This window comes from Aotus nancymaae, unplaced genomic scaffold (genome assembly GCF_030222135.1).
Source record: "Aotus nancymaae isolate 86718 unplaced genomic scaffold, 86718_ANA_hifiasm-v0.15.2.pri h1tg000007l, whole genome shotgun sequence".
Taxonomy (NCBI): domain Eukaryota; kingdom Metazoa; phylum Chordata; class Mammalia; order Primates; family Aotidae; genus Aotus; species Aotus nancymaae.
The window spans coordinates 26724959-26745379 of NW_026988418.1; the positions used below are offsets into that span (position 1 = coordinate 26724959).

The 20421-nt window shown below is 33.8% G+C and overlaps 2 protein-coding genes and 1 non-coding gene across 13 annotated transcripts in view; 1 reads left to right on the top strand and 2 right to left on the bottom strand.

The window, feature by feature from the left end:
* The window catches only part of ITGB3BP (integrin subunit beta 3 binding protein), an 88595-nt gene extending 85300 nt beyond the window's left edge, over positions 1 to 3295 (bottom strand). For 6 of the 8 annotated variants that reach the window (XR_010341203.1, XR_010341202.1, XR_001105722.2 and 3 more), the window contains exon 1: positions 3200 to 3245. Coding sequence is in view for 1 of the 8 variants with exons in the window: in XM_012442511.2 (XP_012297934.1) it covers positions 3200 to 3204 (5 nt within the window). In the remaining 7 variants the exon portion in view is untranslated. Of the gene's footprint in view, positions 1 to 3199 lie in introns of all 8 variants that reach the window. The other 2 variants (XM_012442513.3, XM_012442511.2) reach the window with 1 other exon arrangement.
* A 95-nt stretch (positions 3296 to 3390) lies between these two features.
* The window catches only part of EFCAB7 (EF-hand calcium binding domain 7), a 67767-nt gene continuing 50736 nt past the window's right edge, over positions 3391 to 20421 (top strand). For 2 of the 4 annotated variants that reach the window (XM_064372430.1, XM_012442499.3), the window contains exons 1-6: positions 3391 to 3641; positions 5651 to 5838; positions 11181 to 11392; positions 12014 to 12100; positions 12807 to 13002; positions 13441 to 13562. In XM_064372430.1, the coding sequence (XP_064228500.1) occupies positions 3604 to 3641; positions 5651 to 5838; positions 11181 to 11392; positions 12014 to 12100; positions 12807 to 13002; positions 13441 to 13562 (843 nt within the window). In that variant the 5' untranslated portion in view covers positions 3391 to 3603. Of the gene's footprint in view, positions 3707 to 5650; positions 5839 to 11180; positions 11393 to 12013; positions 12101 to 12806; positions 13003 to 13440; positions 13563 to 20421 lie in introns of all 4 variants that reach the window. The other 2 variants (XM_012442500.2, XM_012442502.3) reach the window with 2 other exon arrangements.
* On the bottom strand, positions 15792 to 15853 carry LOC135273497 (U7 small nuclear RNA). Its single transcript, XR_010341287.1, has one exon. It is a non-coding gene; the product is annotated as a U7 small nuclear RNA (small nuclear RNA).

Consider the following 20421-nt stretch of genomic DNA (forward strand, 5'->3'; position numbering starts at 1 on the left):
AACTTTGAATATCTACTGTAATTCAAAGGATGCTTATTTAATGGTTAACTTTTACTTGGCCTGACACATTTCACCCACTTGTTTCTTTATAATCAATCCACAAAATAAAAATCATTGTACCTAGCATTAGCATCAGCATGATTACAGCATGTAAGCACAATGCAGTAGCTTAGCAGATCCAGAATATGCTTATATTCATTTTCCCTTATCTTGGAAAATATAGTATATTTTAAAGGTCTCTCAGAAAACTCTCACTTTATAAATACATCAGCAGAATGGACCTCACTCTGTTACTGTTACGAATAGTTTTCTACAACACTAATGCTATTCCAAATTTATAGCTTTAGTTCAGTCATAGCTTGGAACAGAATAAAGTTAACTCTCGTAGAGAGTATCCTTGGCTGAACTAGCATGATGAGGTACACTAATTAGAAAGACTAAGCAAATGGTACTTTTTAAAGGAAGTTTTATAAAGGAAAAGGTAGAAGAAGAAAAAAGCCTAGAATGAGATTTGATTACTTATAGCAAGAGCTACTAAAAAGGCATATTTGACTTCAGTGTTATGCAAATATAAACGTGGTGTGAAATCTGTCTACATAGAATGAAATCTTTTCAAAGTAGCAACTTCATCATTCAATTAATAAATATTTATTGAGCAACTATTTTATCAATGAGGACACTGAGGAGCACACAGCTCGTTAACAGACTCAAGATTCAAATTCTGGTTTGTCTTACTCCAAAGTCCATGATTTTTCCACTTCAAATCTTTAAAAAGTGAAGGTTTCAACACAGAGAAATGACTGTGCCACTAATTTTATAATGTACACAGAAAGAGGAACAAGATTGGATGAGAAAATGATTAGCCTAATGAAACCAGCAGCAGCATTTATCTAATTAATCTGTTTTCTCCAAAGGATCAAAGAGAAGGCACAGAAAGCTACACTTGTGAGGACTTAATATAGGTAATCTCCAAATTCTTTTAAAAAACATTTTAAGTAGTACATGATGCATAGTAGTAAGTAAATGTAAGCTGTGAAAGTTATAAAACATAAGAAAATAAGCACCCATAAACTCACCACACAATTTAAGAACTAGATCATTACCAATATGACTGGGTATACATGCATCTATTTGCTTCCCCCAAAAGGCAACTATTAAACTGAATTTTGTGTTTATCATTTCTCTGCCTTTAAACAATAATCTTATCATATACATACATAACCATAAATAGCTTATTTTTGCTTGTTCTTAAGCTTTATGAGGATAACAGATGTAGTCTTATACAAATTGGTTCTTCTCATTACGTTAAGATTCATCCATCCACTCTATTGTCACTGAACATTTGCTGATTCTTATTTATTTTAGATCTATTTGGACCAAATATATTTCCACAACTACTCATTTCTGTATTGAAGTTTTTTCCTCTCAAGGTTCTAAGAAATTAGAACAAAGACAGATCACACCCTCCTATAAGCTGTATTACACATTTAGTCTTCCAAGTACATACCAATAGTCACCATTTCAACATCACTTAAAAATGAATCCACCGGCTGGCCATGGTGGCTCACACATGTAATCCCAGCACTTTGGGAGGCCAAGGCAGGTAGATCACAAGGTCAGGAGTTCAACACCAGCCTAACCAAGATGGTGAAACCCCAACTCTACTAAAAAACACAAAAGTGAGCTGGGCGCAGTGGCAGGTGTCTGTAATCCCAGCTACTCAGGAGGCTGAGGCAGGAGAATCACTTGAACCTGGGGGAGCAGAGGTTGCAGTGAGCTGAGATCGTGCCACTGCACTCCAGCCTGGGCAACAGAGTGAGACTCCATCTCAAAAAAAGAAAAAAATGTTCCACTTTTCATGGTTTTTTGGTTTCCCCACTCTCCTATATACAGTTCAGAGGTATTACCATTTGTTTGGCAAATACACGTTTGTTTTCATTGTATTCTTGAGGGAGAGAGGGAGAGAGAAAGAGAGAGAGAGAGTGAGTGTGTGTGTGTTTGTGTGAGAGAGAGAGCTATCTTTGCAGCTTTGTTTAAATGTGAGAACTAGATGATTTTTCTAATGCAACAGTAGGGAGACAAGTCTCTTTGCTTAATTCTAGGGAAAGGAAAACCTCCTCAATAATCCATAACCTTTAAGGGCATCAGTAAAACATGCATTTATTGGTAGCTGTGTTGAACGCCATATTAAGTGATGGGTTTATCTGTAAAGCTAATAGCAGCCCCTCTGGCCTAAAGTCTTTTAGGATTCAATGAAAAAACGTAGATAAACTGCTTAACACAGCATCCACATTGTAATTCAAGATTCAATAAATACAGGTTATCATTTCTGTACAGCTTTCCACTTTCATGTCAATTCCTATTTCATACAAATATTTCCCTAGCTGTGTTAATTTGCATTTTACTTAATCCTGAAATAAACTAAGGAATAGGTTACACTAGAGGGAGTACCTAAATCACCCTGAGGACAAGGGCAGCCAGGGATAAATTACAGGTGTTTGATATCCACTCCACTCCACTCCCGCCCCCCGCCAAATTATTTAATAATTTTAAGTTTCTATAGGGTAGTAACTATTTTATGCATCTCAATATAGGATGGATGAAGGATAGGAAAACCAGATAAATATTATCTAGCACAATGCCTATTCCCACTATGTTCATTCTCAATAATCAGATTATTGGCGATGGATGGAAATTTAATCATGCAGTACAAACTTATTTGTATAAGTAAGAAAACTGAAGCCCAGGTCGATAAGTGACTTGTCCAACAGTAACTGGAATCCAGGTATCTAGACCCAGTCCATAAGTTCTCCCACGAGTTTACATGAATGCGCCACATTAAACGAGGCAAGAGACTGACAAACTACGAAGGCGTGTTTTCATCTACTCTGTCCCATCCTGTGTGTTAACCTTATTTATGTTGTTTCAAGTTAGACATCACCTAAATACAGCCGAAGGTTTACAAAATCTGTTAAAGGCATTGTAGTAACAGAAAGTGAAGGAGGACTATTGCATGAGTACTCCTGGAGGGGACGTAGAGCGGAGTTGGGGGTCTCAAACAAGGGGAACTGTCGGTCAACAGAGACAAGTTTATACTCCAAAAAAACAGGAAAACAAGAAAGGCTATTGGGCGACATAATATCTAATCTTCTTGCAGAGGGGCCCCCAAAACGGCAATACCTGGGAAGGAGATACCTACGGCATTTTGAGATTCGGGGAAGCACCACCGCCGCTGAATAAACGAACACAGCAACTTCTGAGAACAGAAAATCCGCCAGAGGAAACGCCAAAGGCACGAAAAGCGCGCGCTGGACGCTGTGTCACGCCCACCGCGGCCCGGCGGAAACACCCCCCCCCGCGACGAAGGATCCGGGTGTGCGCGAGCAAAGGAGCGGGCGGGAAGTCTAGGCCCAGGACAGCATCCAGTTCCTAATGGGTGTAACAGAGCACCCTCTCTCACTACTCTTGCTATACCGCCCCCGCGATAGACGAGCAACACAGCTGTCTCTGTTCGCCCTGGATCAGCGCTTTCTAGATTTCTAGCCGGATCGTTTGGGGAAGGGCTCTGCATCTTATTTCCGGTGGCGGTGAGGTGCAGTTGCCATGGTGATTAGAGAAAGGCCGAGACCTGTCCAGCTGCGGTGAGAGGATCGCGGAATCGCGGAAGGGAATTGGCTGTATTTCTTCGTTTGTGAGCTGGAATTAGGTAGCAAACAGCTCGCTGTCTCTGTTTCTTCACTCCCTTTGTCCCTCTGTGCGGCTGCTTCTCCTTCGCCTGCTTTGTTTACTTCTCTGTAATAAACATTTGGTCCATGTATGTACCTAAAATGTACGTATAAATGCTGTTTTATTTCCAGAGGAATACAAAAATAGAGAGATGGTACCCGAGATTACCTGCAAAGGTATTTCACTGTGTAGGGACGGTGACGGGATGGCTTTCTGTTTTCTCTTGGCCCTGTAGAAGCCTTAGGCCCTTGTGAACAGTTTATTTTTCTTGCTGTTGTGTGGCTGGTTATTTATGAAGCCGTTTGCTGCAATGTACTCTCTAGGCCCCTGTCTCAGTCTCGGGCTGGAGTTTTAAATAAAGGAGGTTTCCAAGCCTGGGGGGTGCAATTATATGTTTATTTAAGCTTCAGTTTGGTCTCTCATTACAGAAAGGAAAAGAATAAAATTCTGGCATATTTCTGCCTTGGGATTTCCACGGGAGGGAGTTGCTTTATTTGGAAAGAATATTTGAAGACGATCCTAAAAAATACTTACATTTAAAAATTGCTTATTGAAAAGTGAAATTTATTCTCCTTTCCTTCTTAAAACGGTTTTCTTTCACATTTGTGAGGAGATGCATGCACGCATATGTGTTTAAAACTCTGATACTTAATTATAGTAATACCAATTTGCAGTAACCAGACTGTGACACTGCATCCCTGTGGGGTCCTTCTAAATCTGGTGTAATATGAAAGTGTCAGGCAGGCGGCCTGTGTATTATAAATAGGGTACTTCATCCATGATAACCGATTATTATCTTTCTTTCCCAAGTGTAAAAGATCTATATAATTCAAAAAGGTGCAAGTGATTTAGGCCTCCTGAGTAGGAATCCAATGAGTCCTGAAGGGGACCCTATCTGTGTCATCTTATTGTTGAACTTGAAATGTCCAATTTATCATGTTGGAGTGTATTTTTAGAAGTCAAAGCTGGGTAGAGTAATGTTGGAAGCTGTTAGACCACCAGTACAATTTAGTACCCCATAGTAACCATTGTTCAGTAAACCTATATCCACATTAACAAAGAAGAAACTGTTAGCGAAATTTACGGCTTTTTGCCACTTACTGCTAGCTGGGTGATATTGCTACCCCTCAATTTCCTCATCTGTAAAATGGACAAAAAACACCTGACCACTGTAATAGGGATAAGACAAGATGTGTGACAGTTCTTTAAGCTCTTATGTACAGAGGTGCTATATAAACCCCAAATATTATTATTAATAAAGGAACACAGTAAAACTATGATAATGCTATAAATGGGACTTTTAAAATTTAGCTATTTGAAATGTGGGGCTGCATTACTGAGATATTAATGAAATGATCTTGTTGTGTTGTGGAAGATGGATGTCAACTACCACTCACATCCAAATTCTCATTATTGTAGAGTTTTCCATTATCTGAAGTTTATTTAACACTTATTATATGCCAGAGAGTATTGTGTATACTTCACGTGTTAACTGATTTGCTTCTCTTAAAAACCTGATGAAGAGTAGCATCTGACTTTCTTATTTTGAGAAAACAGATGTGTGCTTTTCCTTTGTTCAGTGATTCTTCTTTTGTATATGTTATGTCTTTGTTCTTTTGGCTATTATCACATACTTGAACAATTGTTTATATACATATGTATATATCTAAAATTAGAAATCAACTGGCAGGGCTTATTCTTGTTTAATATATGATAATACATCCATATACAAACCATAATATTAATCTTTTTCTTCCACATATAAAACTTTTAATATCTTGATTTTTTCATATGTATGTTATAAATTTTCATCTCTTTCTTCTATGTATGAAATCTTGATTTTTCTCCCTATATTTTAAAAGACATGGTGACATTTGCATTATAGTGATTCACATTGACAAATTTTTAAATTATTTTCCAATAGAATGGCGATCAGTCCAGGAAGCGATGCTGCTTTCTCCAGTCAGAAATCAACACCTTCAGAAAGTCCTCAAACAAAGAAATTTCCACGAACTGAAGAGGAAATATTTTATATGAATTGTAGAGCTGCCTACTTAACTGTCTTCAAAAGCAGCTTGGAAAACATTGTTTCTAAAGATCAACTTTACTTAGGTAAATTTTTTAAAATTTTAAATCTTTTGCCTTTTTATTAGGTCAGAAAGACTAAAATTAGAATTACCTTGTTGAATCATTGCAATTTCTTAGTGAAGCTTGAGCAATGGAACTAGTAAGCTATTATGTCATTTTATATAGTTACATGTTCTAGGAACTTCAAAATAAAACTTTCAATGTTTATACCAACTAATTGAAAGCTTCTGTCAATTACTACTTGCTTAAGATATTTTTAATTCTCATTTTGGTGCTTTAAGATTTATCATAATAAAATTAAAATACTTTTGGCCTCTAAGTCACTAATATGAATTTGAGGAAAGTATAAAGGATATGTAAAAATGGGTTGAATGTCTGAAAAAGTGAAGTATTGAGATATAAGTGAACTTTTAAAAGAGAATTGAGTTTGAGTTTTTTTATTTTTTATTTTTTGTTTTGTCTTTTATTGCTCCTATCCTTTATTATATTTAAAAATTCCTCTCATTACCAAGGTCCCCAAAACCACCAAATTTGGTCCTTGCCAGAAGTATCAAATGACTTGGAGGTCTTTAGTCATGAGAGAATAGTAAATAACAGTACTAGATAACACTGACTACTCATGTCAGTTTCATCAAGGCTAATAGCATTATGGGTAGAGAAACTGAGTCATTTTGCCAATTTTAGAATGAATTTTCTTAATCGAAAACCCTGACGTATTTTTGCAGCAGTGTCTTGAGTTTGTATGCAATAAGATCTCTATTTGAGGAAATGTATTTTGAGGAATATTAGAATTGACAAGATTAACATTTATTTGATGTCTAAATAAAAGACATTATTTGTAAAATAGTTTAAATGCAAATGCACATGACTGACTTTTAAAGTCATGTTTGATTTTAATTTACATAATTTTAAAATTACTAAAATGTTCTATTTTGAATTTTAAGTGTTTGTGTTTAATTCATATACATTAAATGTTTAGGCAGACATCAATAAATTTTTTTTTTTTTTTGAGATAGAGTCTTGCTCTGTTGCTCAGGCTGGAGTGCAGTGGCACAATCTTGGCTCACTGCAGCCTCTGCCTCCTGGGTTCCAGCGATTCTCCTGCTCCTGCCTCAGCCTCCTGGGTAGCTGGGATTACAGGCACATGCCACCACGCCCGACTAATTTTTGTATTTTTACTAGAGATGGGGTTTTGCCATGTTGGCCAGGCTAGTCTCAAGCTCCTGACCTCAGGTGATCTGCCCGCCTCAGCCTCCCAAAGTGCTGGGATTACAGGCGTGAGAAACCCACCATGCCCAGCCAAAAAATTAAAATTACTTCTAATTTGCCATTATTTCTAAAATATTTGAGGGTTTTTTTGTTACTGTTTTGAAAATATGCTAAGATAAGGAATCTGCTAAGTTTAAAAGTTTAACATGCCTTCCACTACTATGACATTTAGTTTGTGAATCAATGTGTATGTAAAGGTGCCATCAATCTTATGAAATTATCTGGTAGGATAACAATGCAGTGTTTATCTCTTCAGTGTTATATACACTTTTGGTTTTAGGGTGGAATACTCTGTTAACATTGTAATAATTGATTTTAGATAACCTATTGTTAAAAAAGGAGTAATATGAACCAGAGCTGTTTCTTATTGCTATGTTTTTCATCTATATCCTTCCGCCACTTATACATATAACATGTGCATTTCCATTTTAAGTTCGGATAGAGCAGTAGCATTACCATAGCTCTAATTTCCTTTTTTGTCAATTTGTAAATAATACAGGCATTATAGACTCATGTCAGAACTTTAAAAGTAAACCCTGGCAAAAAGATCCATATCATGGTGTCAAAATTTAAATATCTATAGCTATATAATATTTTTACTGTCATCAAACTCAATAATTAGATCCTACTAATTCTAAACCTGGAGTTTAAATTTAGTAGGAAATAGACTGTATCAATTTCTTAGATATGGGAATATCTACTTGCTGAGTATGTGTTTTGACATAATTAATTTTATTCTGAGAAAATTGTTCTTTTCTAATTACCAGTACATTTTTTAAAACAGTATTTTCTCTGTTACTAAAGATGGCAGCAAGCACATACTAAGCTGCCACTTGTGAGAAAAATTACATACCCTTTTTCTCAAAACTAGACTGAACTTTTGACCTTCAAATTATGGCTTCAAATGCTGGCAAGGATGTGGAGAAAAGGAACCCTCATACACTGTTGGTAGGAATGTAAATTAGTACAACCGCTATGGAGAACAGTTTGGAGGTTCCTTAAAAAACTAAAAATACAGCTACCATACGATCTAGCAATCCTACTACTTGATATATAACCAATAGAAAGGAAATCAGTATAGTGAAGAGATAGCTGCACTCCCATGTTTACTGCAGCACTATTCACAATAGCCAAAATTTGGAAGCAGCATAAAAGTCTATCAGCAGATGAATGGATAAAGAAAATGTGAGCCGGGCGCGGTGACTCATGCCTATAATCCCAGCACTTTGGGAGGGCAAGCCAGGCAGATCATGAGGTCAGGAGATAGAGACCATCCTGGCTAACATGGTGAAACCCTGTCTCTACTAAAAATACAAAAAATTAGCCGGGCGTGGTGGCACGTGCCTGTAGTCCCAGCTACTCAGGAGGTTGAGGCTGGAGAATCGCTTGAATCTGGGAGGCGGAGGTTGTAGTGAGCTGAGATTGTGCCACTGCCCTCCAGCCTGAGCGGCAGAGTGTTTCTTATTGCTGCTCAAAGAAAATGTGATACATATACACAGTGAAGCACTATTCAGCTATAAGAAAAGAATGAGATCCTACTCCAAGAATGTTATGAAGTTGTCAGGAAAAAAAAAGAAAAAAAGAATGAGATCCAACATGGATAGAAATGGAGGTCATCATGTTAAGTGAAATAAGCTTGGCACAGAAAGGCAAACATCACATGTTCTTTCTTATCTGTGGGAGCTAAAAAATAAAATAATTGAACTCATGGAGACAGAGTAAAATGATGGTTATCAGAGCTTGAGAAGGGTAGTCGAGGTGTGGGGAGAAGGAAAGGGGAGAAAATAGAAAATAGAAAAATAGAAACAATAAGATCTAGTATTAACTAGCATAACAGGGTGACAGTAGTAAAAAAATAATTTAAGCATACATTTAAAATAATTGGAGTATAATTGGATTGTTTGAAACAAAAGATTAATGCTTGAGGCAATGGATACCATATTTAGCCTGATGTAATTATTGCATACTGTATCAAAATACCTCATATTATACACCTACTATGTGCCTCCAAAAATTAAAGATTAAAAAAAAAACACCTTAGAAAAAAGGCACTTTAGGCTTAACAATAAGGAAGAAATTTTGCAGAAAATTTTATATCATATTCACTGTTATAAAAATAACTTAATAGTTGTGTAAGTGCATTCTGTGTATGTACGATTCAGTTAATCACTCCTTGATTGTTTTAACATTGTTTCCTTTATTATTAGTAGCAGTAGTGTAGCGATATGATGAACATCTTCGCATACTAAGTCTTTTTTTTTTTTTCTTTTTTTTTTTTTTTTGAGACGGAGTTTCGCTCTTGATACCCAGGCTGGAGTGCAATGGCGCGATCTCGGCTCACCGCAACCTCCGCCTCCTGGGTTCAGGCAATTCTCCTGCCTCAGCCTCCTGAGTAGCTGGGATTACAGGCACGCGCCACCGTGCCCAGCTAATTTTTTTGTATTAATAGAGACGGGGTTTCACAATGTTGACCAGGATGGTCTCGATCTCTCGACCTCGTGATCCACCCGCCTCGGCCTCCCAAAGTGCTGGGATTACAGGCTTGAGCCACCGCGCCCGACCCAGATTATCCTTTTTTGATGCTGATTGATGATGAACAGATCTTGTGAATTCCTATAAAGATAGTTGGAACTATCCAATATAAGATTTTATCATAGAATTTGTCAATACAATTCAGGACAATTATACCTTTTAAAATTCTGTTAATTCCTTCTGTAATGCTTAGGAAATTTATCATTGGTTCATTTTAGAAAATGTTATATTTCAACATGCAGAGATTTATTTGCAAATTACCAAGTTACTTCTATTCAGCTGTTCAAAATATCTGCAATTGCTTTAACCATTAAATTTTAGTGTGATATGACATACGTAAACATACAAAGCTTTCCTCACATGAACTTCTTTGCTCTTCATAGATATAAGGATGTGGTTAAAAATAAAGAGTAGTTTGACTATAGCATCTCTATAACAATCTTCTCTCACAGTATGTTGACACTGTTGATATTTAGCAAAAGGCATACTTTATCTGCATATATTTGACAATTGGAACATGATTAATGTTTTTGAAAGCTTAGTACCTAGCAATGATGAATATTTTAGATAACATGCCTTGTTGATACTCATATTCTTAAATGAATGATTTCCTCATTTCATTAAGATACTTGTATTTTAAATTCACACTTGTAATTGTATGTATTTATGGGTTACAATTTGACGTTTCAATACATATGTACGTTGTATAATGATCAAATCAAGGTAGCTAGTATATCTGTAGCTGCATGCATTTATCTTTTCTTTGTGGTGAGACCATTCAGAAGCCTCTCTTCTAGCTATTTTGTAATATACAGTACCTTAATGTTAACTATAGTCACCATACTGTGCAATAGAATACCAGAACCTATTTCCCACTATCTGATTGTAACTTTGTACCCATTGACCAGCCTCTCTTCGTCTTCCCCTACCCCCAGAGTACTTAGGTGGTACTTACAGTTCCCTTTCCCAGTCTCTAGTAACCACTGTTCTATTCTCTGCTTCTATTATATTAACTTTTTTTTTTTTTAAGATTCCACATGAGTGAGATATGCTGTATTTGTCTTTCAGTCTCTAGGTTATTTCACTTAACATGTTGTCCTCCAGGTTCATCTATGTTGTCGCAAATAACAGGATTTCCTTCTTCTCTATGATCATTAAGGTATTTGTTTAGCCAGAAAAAGTACTAATTTATACTTTTTGTGTTATCCTTTTGTCCGCCCCAACAATTAAGTGGATGGTTGCTTTTAATCTCTTATTTCCTCTAAAAGCTGTTAAGTAATCAAATATTATCAGTTATTTAAACCATGTAGGTTGTCAGAATAAGAAAAATCTATTTAATTCTAGAATTAATAATTAAAGAATCTTTAGGTGGTGGCATAAATATTTTTGTTTTTCAAAGTCAGGTATATCTTGGTATCACTAGATAAATCAACACCAAAAGTAATGGATTGGTATATGTATAGTGTTTTTTAAATATCATAATACATAGTGATTTGAAGAAAAAATATACTTAAATATAAATTCCAAGTGTTATAGTCACAAATACTACTTGTTTTGTTGGGCAGCTCTCCAGCATGCAGGAAGAAATCCATCCCAAAAGACCATTAATAAGTATTGGACTCCTCAAACTGCCAAACTAAATTTTGATGATTTTTGCATAATTTTAAGGAAGGAAAAACCTACTTCAAAAACAGAACTACTAAAATCATTTAAACAATTAGATGTAAATGATGATGGCTGTATTTTACACGCTGACCTTTATAAATTTCTAACAAAGGTAAGATCCGTAAAATTTGTAATATGTATATTTTGTAAAACAGCTTGGAATCTAGCTTTGACTGCCAAAGTCCACATTAAAAATAACTATTTCATTGAGAGGTGAAATAAATTACTTACATGTTATTTATAAAGTACTTAGGGATCCTTCTGGATGAAAGGTTCTTTGTAAATAAAAGATAAAGTATAAAATTCAGCTTATGTTACAGCGCCCTTGTGCTCCTGCACAATTCATTCCTGCCCAGAACTCTTTGAAAATCAGTGGTAGTTCCATATCTGATAAGTAAAAGGAAAACCAAATATAAATGGGATTAGGAATCCATTCTGTTTTTTGGTGCAATGTCAGAAAATATCATTCCCTAAATTCAATAGCAGTTATAACTGACTCTGTAATACTCAGTTGTTAGAATTTACTAAACCGAAATTCAGCATACTTTCACAAAATTTAATAAAATTGTGAAATTTTATATAGCCACTCATTCTTTATATATAATACTCATGATTTATAATGAAACCATACATTCATACTTACTTGTGGAAAAGATTAAAATGTGCTTCTACTATCCCCATGAATAACAAAGTAGTAATCATGTTGCTTTAAAATCTTGTTTTTTTTTTCCAGAGAGGTGAGAAGATGACTCGAGAAGAAGTAAATTCCATAATAAATTTGGTTGATGTAAATGCTGATGGCAAATTTGACTACATCAAGGTACATAAGCTCACGTTGATGTAAATTTACATACTATGTAGGAAAAGTGTTTTTATTTTTCCCCAGCTTTATTAAGGTACAATTGACAAAAATTATATATATTTACAGTATACATGCAGTGTTTTGATATATGTATACATTGTGAAGCGATTAAATCAATTAACATGTCAACTAATTAACATGTCAGAAAATTATTTTTAAAGGATACATCTTTTTAATATTGGGAATGACATCCTTAAATATTGTGCATGAAATTTAATTTCTCCAGTTCCACAATTGTAATCTAATGACTACATTAAAAATAATATAACCAAGTTAAAAAACATGTGTGCTCATACACACAGACAGATATACACACTAACATAGAGACTGTGCTCAGATATTACCTTTTCTGGGGTAGAAGAATCATAAAAATTATTTTGAACAAATGCAAGTCTACACACCTTATAAAAAAATAATAAATCACCTCTCCTTGTGTAACATTTTACTTTCACTCAGAGTATGACCTCCTCATTGAATCATGGCTACATTTCACTAGGTCACTTGAGGCTGGTCAATCTGATTCAAGAAAATAAAATGCGTAACCATCAATAGGAAATATATTCCATCTATCAGTCTATTCCTTGCCTACTAATGTGCATTTGCCTTCTCCTCTTCCCCAATGTATGATTGAATGGTTTACCCACTGGACTTTTATTTCCTGTAGTTTTGTAAATTATATATGACAACCAACGAGCAATGTCTCAAGAATACACTAGAAAAACTTGAGGTTGACAGTAAATTGAGGCGTCACCAGTTTGGAAACCACATCGAAGGGTCCTCAGAAAGGGACCCATCACCAGTACGAAAACCATCACCTAGTATCATAAGAAAAACTGATCAGGAAACATTCTCAAATAAAGGTATTTACTTTTAACACTAAGAATTTCTTGATTAGAAATGGTCATATTCAGATAAATTTTTCCTTCTATTTTAGCGTATTAGCGATAAAACAAATTAGAATCTAACTTTTGTTAACTACCATTTCTAGACTCTTAGCTGTAAAAATCTATTGAAGTAAAATTTTATTATGGAACTTGACTTAGCTATGCTCATTATATTTTATTAAAACTAAAATTTCAGACTGAAAGGTAACATATTGAAATAAGGATTCTTATTAGTAGCCTATAAATTAGGGACCATTAAAGCCTGATAAATATAAAACTTCTGACTTTATTTCAATAGGGAGAACAAAGAGAGTCAAAGTAATACAATAGACCTTTTGTACTACACTGTGTTTGGAAAAAACTTCTATTGACAACTTTTCATAATGTGAGACCAAATAATCATTACTTATGCAGGTGACACCAGGAGTTCTTTACTGTCTGCAACCAGGAAATTCAAAACGTCTCTATCCTTCACAATCACCATGGGTGCTTATAGTAACCAAAACTCAAAGTTAACGGAACCAAACTTAATAAAGGTATAGTATTTTAAGTTAACAGACATGACTTTTTCTGAAAAAATATTTGACGTTAAGTTTATTAATAACTATGCAGTTTCTACAGGAAACCAGTAAAGTTTACAAAGTAAATTCGAGGTTTTTCAGTGGAATTTCTACCTGTAAGCTAGTGTAATACTTTTAAATTAAAAATGATGAATATTATTATAAGATCTTCAATTTGAAAATGGTAACACTGAAGTTTTATAACTTGATGAGTAGATTATTGAATTATATACTTTGGCAAGCAGATTTTTGTTTTGTTTAACAAATATTTACCATAGGTGTTTCTTATAAATAAATCATTCATTCAATTTCAATTCCTATGAGAGAATGACAACATTCTCTTAGCAAAGTCACTTTGCTAAGTCAATATTTGTAGAGTGTTAATATTGATCTTCTTTCTTTGTTTTCCCTTTCTAGACTCAACCTTTACTAGTTTTCTTTCAACAGAAAATAATAGCTACAGAAATACAAAACATTAACTGGAAACTGCTAGGATACATTAAAAATGTGCACCTAGAGACCTCTGTAAAAGGGGGAAAAATGGTTATGACCACATACTATAACTGCTGTTAGAAAACTGAACTGATTGTTCTCAAGAGCCACATTTTTGTTTCAAATAACAACTCTGTATTTGTTATTGAACTCTGAAGTCCCTTATATCTTTAAATTGCTAGACAGTGACATTTGTTCTATATTAAAATTTTAAAACATTATCTCCAAGGAATTTTGTTCAGACTATTTAGGAATCTGTAAACCCTAAGCAATTTGGTGTGTATGTCCAACATGTTCATACACAATATTTAGTGTTCCAACAATATTATTTTCCACCAATGGAACCTTGTTGTATTTGCAACTAAATTAATTGCTAATAAAATTAACTTAGTTAAATAATTATGGTTTACCTGATTCAAAAGCACAAATAAATGTAATTTTAGCTACTGTAAAGAGAGATATAAATAAATATTAATGTGGATTATGTTGTTATAGTAAGAGTTTGTCTCTGTGTCATTAGTTGGACTCACACCAATGTAATTTTTAAAATTTAGTTCAATTCAGCAAATATTTACTAAGCATGCAATGTGTGCCAGTTATTTTGCTTAGTGTAAAATATGAGCCTTGATTTTAAAAATACAAATTTTCATTTGATTATTAACAGTATACCAAGGTAGCATAGCATAGTGTTTATTACTTCATTTATTCAACAAATATTTACTGAATGACTACTCTGTGCCAGTGTTCTATTATATACAAAGGACATTAATAAATAATAGTGTTAATATTATTTTAGAACTAAGGAATGACTGGGTGCTTGTATGGGAATGACATGATGAAAGTATAGTTTAAGAAAAGTTAATCTACTATTGTATTATATATGGAGACCTCAGTTAGAGAGACTATCTAAGAGGTTGATAGAGTTTTCCAAATATAAAGTGATGATAACTTGGCCTAGGGATAGCACCTGATTGTAATAAGGTAGGGGCAGGTCTAAAAGAAAAATGCCAAAATTAGTCTGTAAGTCATAATGATTATATAACAAAGAGACTACTTAAGTTTTTTATCTAAGTCAAGAGCACAGAATGGTGTGGATGATAATTGGGAATTAGGTAAAAGGTACTAAGATAATTTAATTATTAAAAGAAAAGGGCATACCATCAACTTTTTAATTCTGTGAGTTTTGTATAAAATGTAATGTCTTTTGGAAATAATTGATAGCTCTGTATATCTTACCTTTTAATATCCTGTTTCTGATCTTGATATTGCCTGATGTTGCTTACTATCTGGTATTTCTTAGATGAGCTGAAATTATTATTTTTTTGAGTCAGTGACCCTTTTGTTATTCAACAGTGTTCAGTCCTTTGTTACATATTTCTTTTATTTTCTTTTTTTTTTTTTAAGACAGAATTTCACTCTGTCACCCAGGCTGAAATGCAGTAGCAGGATCTCGGCTCACTGCAACCTCCACCTCCTAAGTTCAAGTGATTCTCCTGCCTCAGCCACCCAAGTAGCTGGGATTACAGTTGTGTGCCACCACGCCTGGCTAATTTTTATATTTTTAGTAGAGATGGGGTTTCACCATGTTGGCCAGGCTGGTCTCGAACTCCTGACCTCAAGTGATCTCCCTGCCTCGGCCTCCCAAAGTGCTGGGATTACAGATGTGAGCCATCATGCCTGGCCACATTTTTCTTTAAGTCTTGTTTCTTGTTGGGGGATTTTCTGGTAAAAAACAGAGAATCTGCTAGACAAATTCTAAAAGAACTGTAATACTTGAAGTTTTCTTTTTTTAATTTCATACATTCCTAAGGTTTTATAAGCACTCTGAAAAGTATGTGGTTATGAATATACAGAATAAATTATTGATTAAATAAGGATTGTTAAATTAATTTTCCAGATACTTTAAATCTATTTTAAACAAGTTTGGGTATGTCAACTTCATGTGGAACAGAAAAGTATGGAATTGGGACAGAGAAGTACTTTTCAGAAATTAGAAAATTGTTGTAATGGTCAGGTAAGGGTAAACCATGCTTTAAACCATAAATCCACACAATTGATAAAGGATTTGAATTACAAAAGGAAAATAAGATTCTTACAGGCACTAAACATATATTGCTTTCTATTGGCCATACTTAGTTACTATATTACTATTCAATCTAAAATTCTGAATTCTGTCCATTTACTTAGGTTCTGTAATGGTCAAGGAATGTCAGGAATTTTCCTTTCAGAGAGAAATAGTTTCACCTTCCTTGCTAAGATCAGTCATGTTTAGAATTAGAGTAAGCCCCAAACTATCAGTTATAAACTCCAGAGATGCAATACTTCCTATGTTCAGATTCTTAGAGTATACCTACATTTATGTTTTCTACATATATATTACACACATACGTTGTACAACCTATATATTATAATTATAAATGTCTGTACACATATATAGAATCTATAATATACCATTTATATATTATATATATAATATGTCTATATATGACAATATAAATATAAACATTTTAAATTCCAAATGGTTCATTATCTGTTAATTTTTTTGAAAGCTACAGATAATAATTTTGTTATGTTTCTCACATTTTCAAAATATTTATCAATTCAACCTGTCAGTTAGATTTCAGCCCACATCAATTTTACCCTTCATAAATTATCTATTTAAGCTTTTATTTTTTAAGCATATATAGTTTACAATTATTTAATAACAAAAAAATTCAAAAACTAGTTACCTACTTGTCTTATCACACCCCAAAACAAATAGCGTCCTAATAAGTATATGACACAGGATATCTTTATAAAAATAAACAGTAGTGATGATGATGATAGAGATGAGTTCGTCCTCTGACTAAATCTATGGCAGATCTACTGCTTAATAGTTCTTTCTCACCAAAAATTTTAATAATAATACAGAATTTGTGTGTTAAAACAAATCATGTTCATTCACTACAGTGTTCCAAGAAAAATGTAACTATACTGATATATTTGTTTTGATAACTAGAATATTTTGCTTTGGTATTTGGTTTCGTACTTTTCAGCATTTCCTTATATGCTATGAATGAAAATAAGTAAAAATTTGTATATGGCAAATAAAGGAAATAACAGTTCAGTTTGCATTTATATGAATTTTCCTGAATTGGTAGAATACAGCACCACCTCATGCCCTATATAAGAATTACAAGCTATTATTTTATTTCTGCCTTATAATGTCAAAAAATTATATAATACTTGGAATTTCTTGCTCTCATTCCAAAATTATTTTCAAAACTCAACCTTCTTTCATTTTTCTCTTAATACTCAAACTGTCAGCTTAATCTATAATCCTTTCAAATTGATTTATTTGAATGAGCCAGCTAATTTGTCAGTACTTTTTTCTTTTAGATCATAACATTTTAGTCTAGGTCCTAGGGAAAAACCTTTGTATGATTGAAGGTCTATATGTTTGAAAGGAAATTATAAGTTGAATAAGCATTGTATGGTTAATAATTGTGGTAGATCTTAAGAAGTTGAATAATTCCTTTTAAACAGTAGGAGCTTTAAGTTCTCCTAGTGAAGTTATTTAGAATTCAAATTGATCTGTTTGTTACACTGAAGTTTGGTTGATATAAGTAATCTGATATTTGTCTTACTTTAATAACTGTTGTTGTACCATTTTCCACCTTATTAATCCATATTTAATGTTATAGTATGTAGTTTGGATGTTTTTCCAAAGAAACTCCCAAATTCTCTTCTGTTACAGCATTATTTTTAGACATGGAACTTAGGAAAGACTTATAATAAAAATGTTTAATTTGCTCCCCAATTAAATTTTATAAAGCCATGTCCTGTTAGTCCATCTGTGGCACTGCCCCAGAGGTAGCATCAGCACATTGAAAAATCCTTCTATCTTTGAGTTTCCTAAATGACACAAATTATATTTACTACCAGTGTATCAGGCAAAGTGCATTATTTTTTAAAGTTTAATTTAACCATTTGTTTTTAAGCTGGGGTTAAGGCTGCTGTGCTGATGATTACAAAGCAAATTTAAGAAATTTTGCTGCTACTAAATTCTATGTTTTTAAAGTAAGAAAATCAAATAATTAAGTTTATCTTAACACTTAAATGTATGGAATCCTAAATGATAATGCCTTACCATACTTTATTATAATGATATCATATTCATAAAGTTTCTTTTCAAAACTACCTTTAAAAAAATCACTGCAGATATTTAAATGTGAAATAGAGCAGAACTTACAATATAACTTATACACTGGAGAGAAAGTAAGGAGACCTAGGTTTTGGTTGTAGTTCTGCTGTCGATTGAGAACTATGGCTTTCCACATATATCACTTTATTTTTCAGACTTTTTTTTATCAATCAAAAGAGAAGTCTGGACTAGATTGCTTTTTAGATTTCTTCTACCTTTAAGATTCTGTAATTCTAAAGTAGTATCCTCTACCATTCCAAATAGGTAAATATAAAAAATATATTTATAAAATATATTGGATGAAATTCCCTCTGATGCTGTAATCAAAACTGATTGAAAACATTTCAGTGTTTTCCATTTAATGTCAGAATCATAGTTCAAACTGTCTCAAAGTGTAACGTGTCTAAGTATTGTATATTTCCTTCATTTCTAATCTTTAGCAGTCATCATTATCCAAGGTCATGTTGATTATATTAAGGGCAATTGGGTCTGAGGTAATGCCAGCATCTGTTGTTAGTCCATATATATGCCCATCCAAGAGATTTACAGGGAAGCTAAATGAAAGTCTGTGCATCATTACTCATGATTGATAGTTGAACGTGGGCCAGGCATGGTGGCTCATGCTTGTAATCTCAGCCCTTTGGGAGGTCGAGGTGGGCAGATCACTTGAGGTCAGGCATTCAAGACCAGCCTGGCCAACATGGTGAAACCCTGTCTCTACTAAACATACAAAAATTAGCCGGGCATGGTGACAGGCCTCTGTAATTCCAGCTACTCGGGAAGCTGAGGGAGAAGAATTACTTGAACCTGGGAGGTGGAGGTTTCAGTGAGCCAAGATTATGCCACTACACTCCAGTCTGGGTGATAGAGCAAGACTCCATATTTTTTTTAAAAAAGTTGAACTTCTGCCACAAGCCCAATTTTGAACCTCATTGTATTACAGATAATAAAAATTTTGAATTTGGTACCGTAGATACATTTTCTTTTAGAAACATGATCTAAATGTAGAGTCCAAAAGTCTTGCTACAAACGCCTTATGAAACTCTGAACCCATATAACCTCTGGCTACCTCAATTTTTCTGTTTATTAAAATGACTAATTTATATCTACCTCATACTGCCTCATAGGGATGTTGTTGAAATATCATATATAATGACTTGATTCTGTGATGGGCAATATACTTAAGATAAATTTCAGTAAGCTAAGGTCACATCTTAATTTCTTATAATTAAAAATACACATATCTTGTATACCCTAAAGGTGTGACAGTGCAGGTCATTAATGACTGACTGAAAGCTTGAGTATAGTTCAGTTTATAATGACAAAAGGTAGTTTAAGAAGAAATTTCCAAAGAAAACATAGAAGAAAAATAGAAAACATATAAATTTAGAAATAACCAAAATGAAAATAAAAGGAAGTAGAGAAAATACATTCATTAACACTTACAAAGAGTGGTCAATATCTAAAATAGTCAGAAGAATTCATTAAACTATGTAAGAAAAATGCCAACTCTGCAATAGAGTATGAGAATAGGAGAATGGGTAATTTACACAAAGAAAACAAAAATAATAGACGTGGGGGAAGTGTTCAACCTTGCTATTAATAATCAGAGAAATTCACATTAATGCAAAAGTTATCACAATACCATTTTTACTAGCAAATACTCGAGGCACATACAAATATATGGAATACCATAATGGATGTTTTATGTACCCACACCTTGCTTATGAAATCATCCCACATCATCACCCAATTTTTTTCACTGTAACACAATACTAAACAAATAATGGTAAAGTTATTACATTACATACCATTGGTGGTGTTGTAAAATTGGCATTACTGTTTTATAAAGCAGTATGGGAACACATGCCAATAGACTTAAAGATATACATAGTTTTTGCCTAGAAGTTCTTCTCAAGGAATTTATACATCAGAAGAAAAACATTTAGACAAAACGGTATTCTATTAATATAGTGATAAGAAATTAGAAATGGCCTGAATGTCTAACATTTTAGAAATAGTTAACTAAATGGTGTACCAATTCAATTTTTTTTTTTTAATGGAGTTTTGCCCTGTTACCCAGGCTGGATTGCAGTGGCACGATCTTAGCTCAATGCAACCTCTGCCTGCTGGTTTCAAGCGATTTTCCTGCCTCAGCCT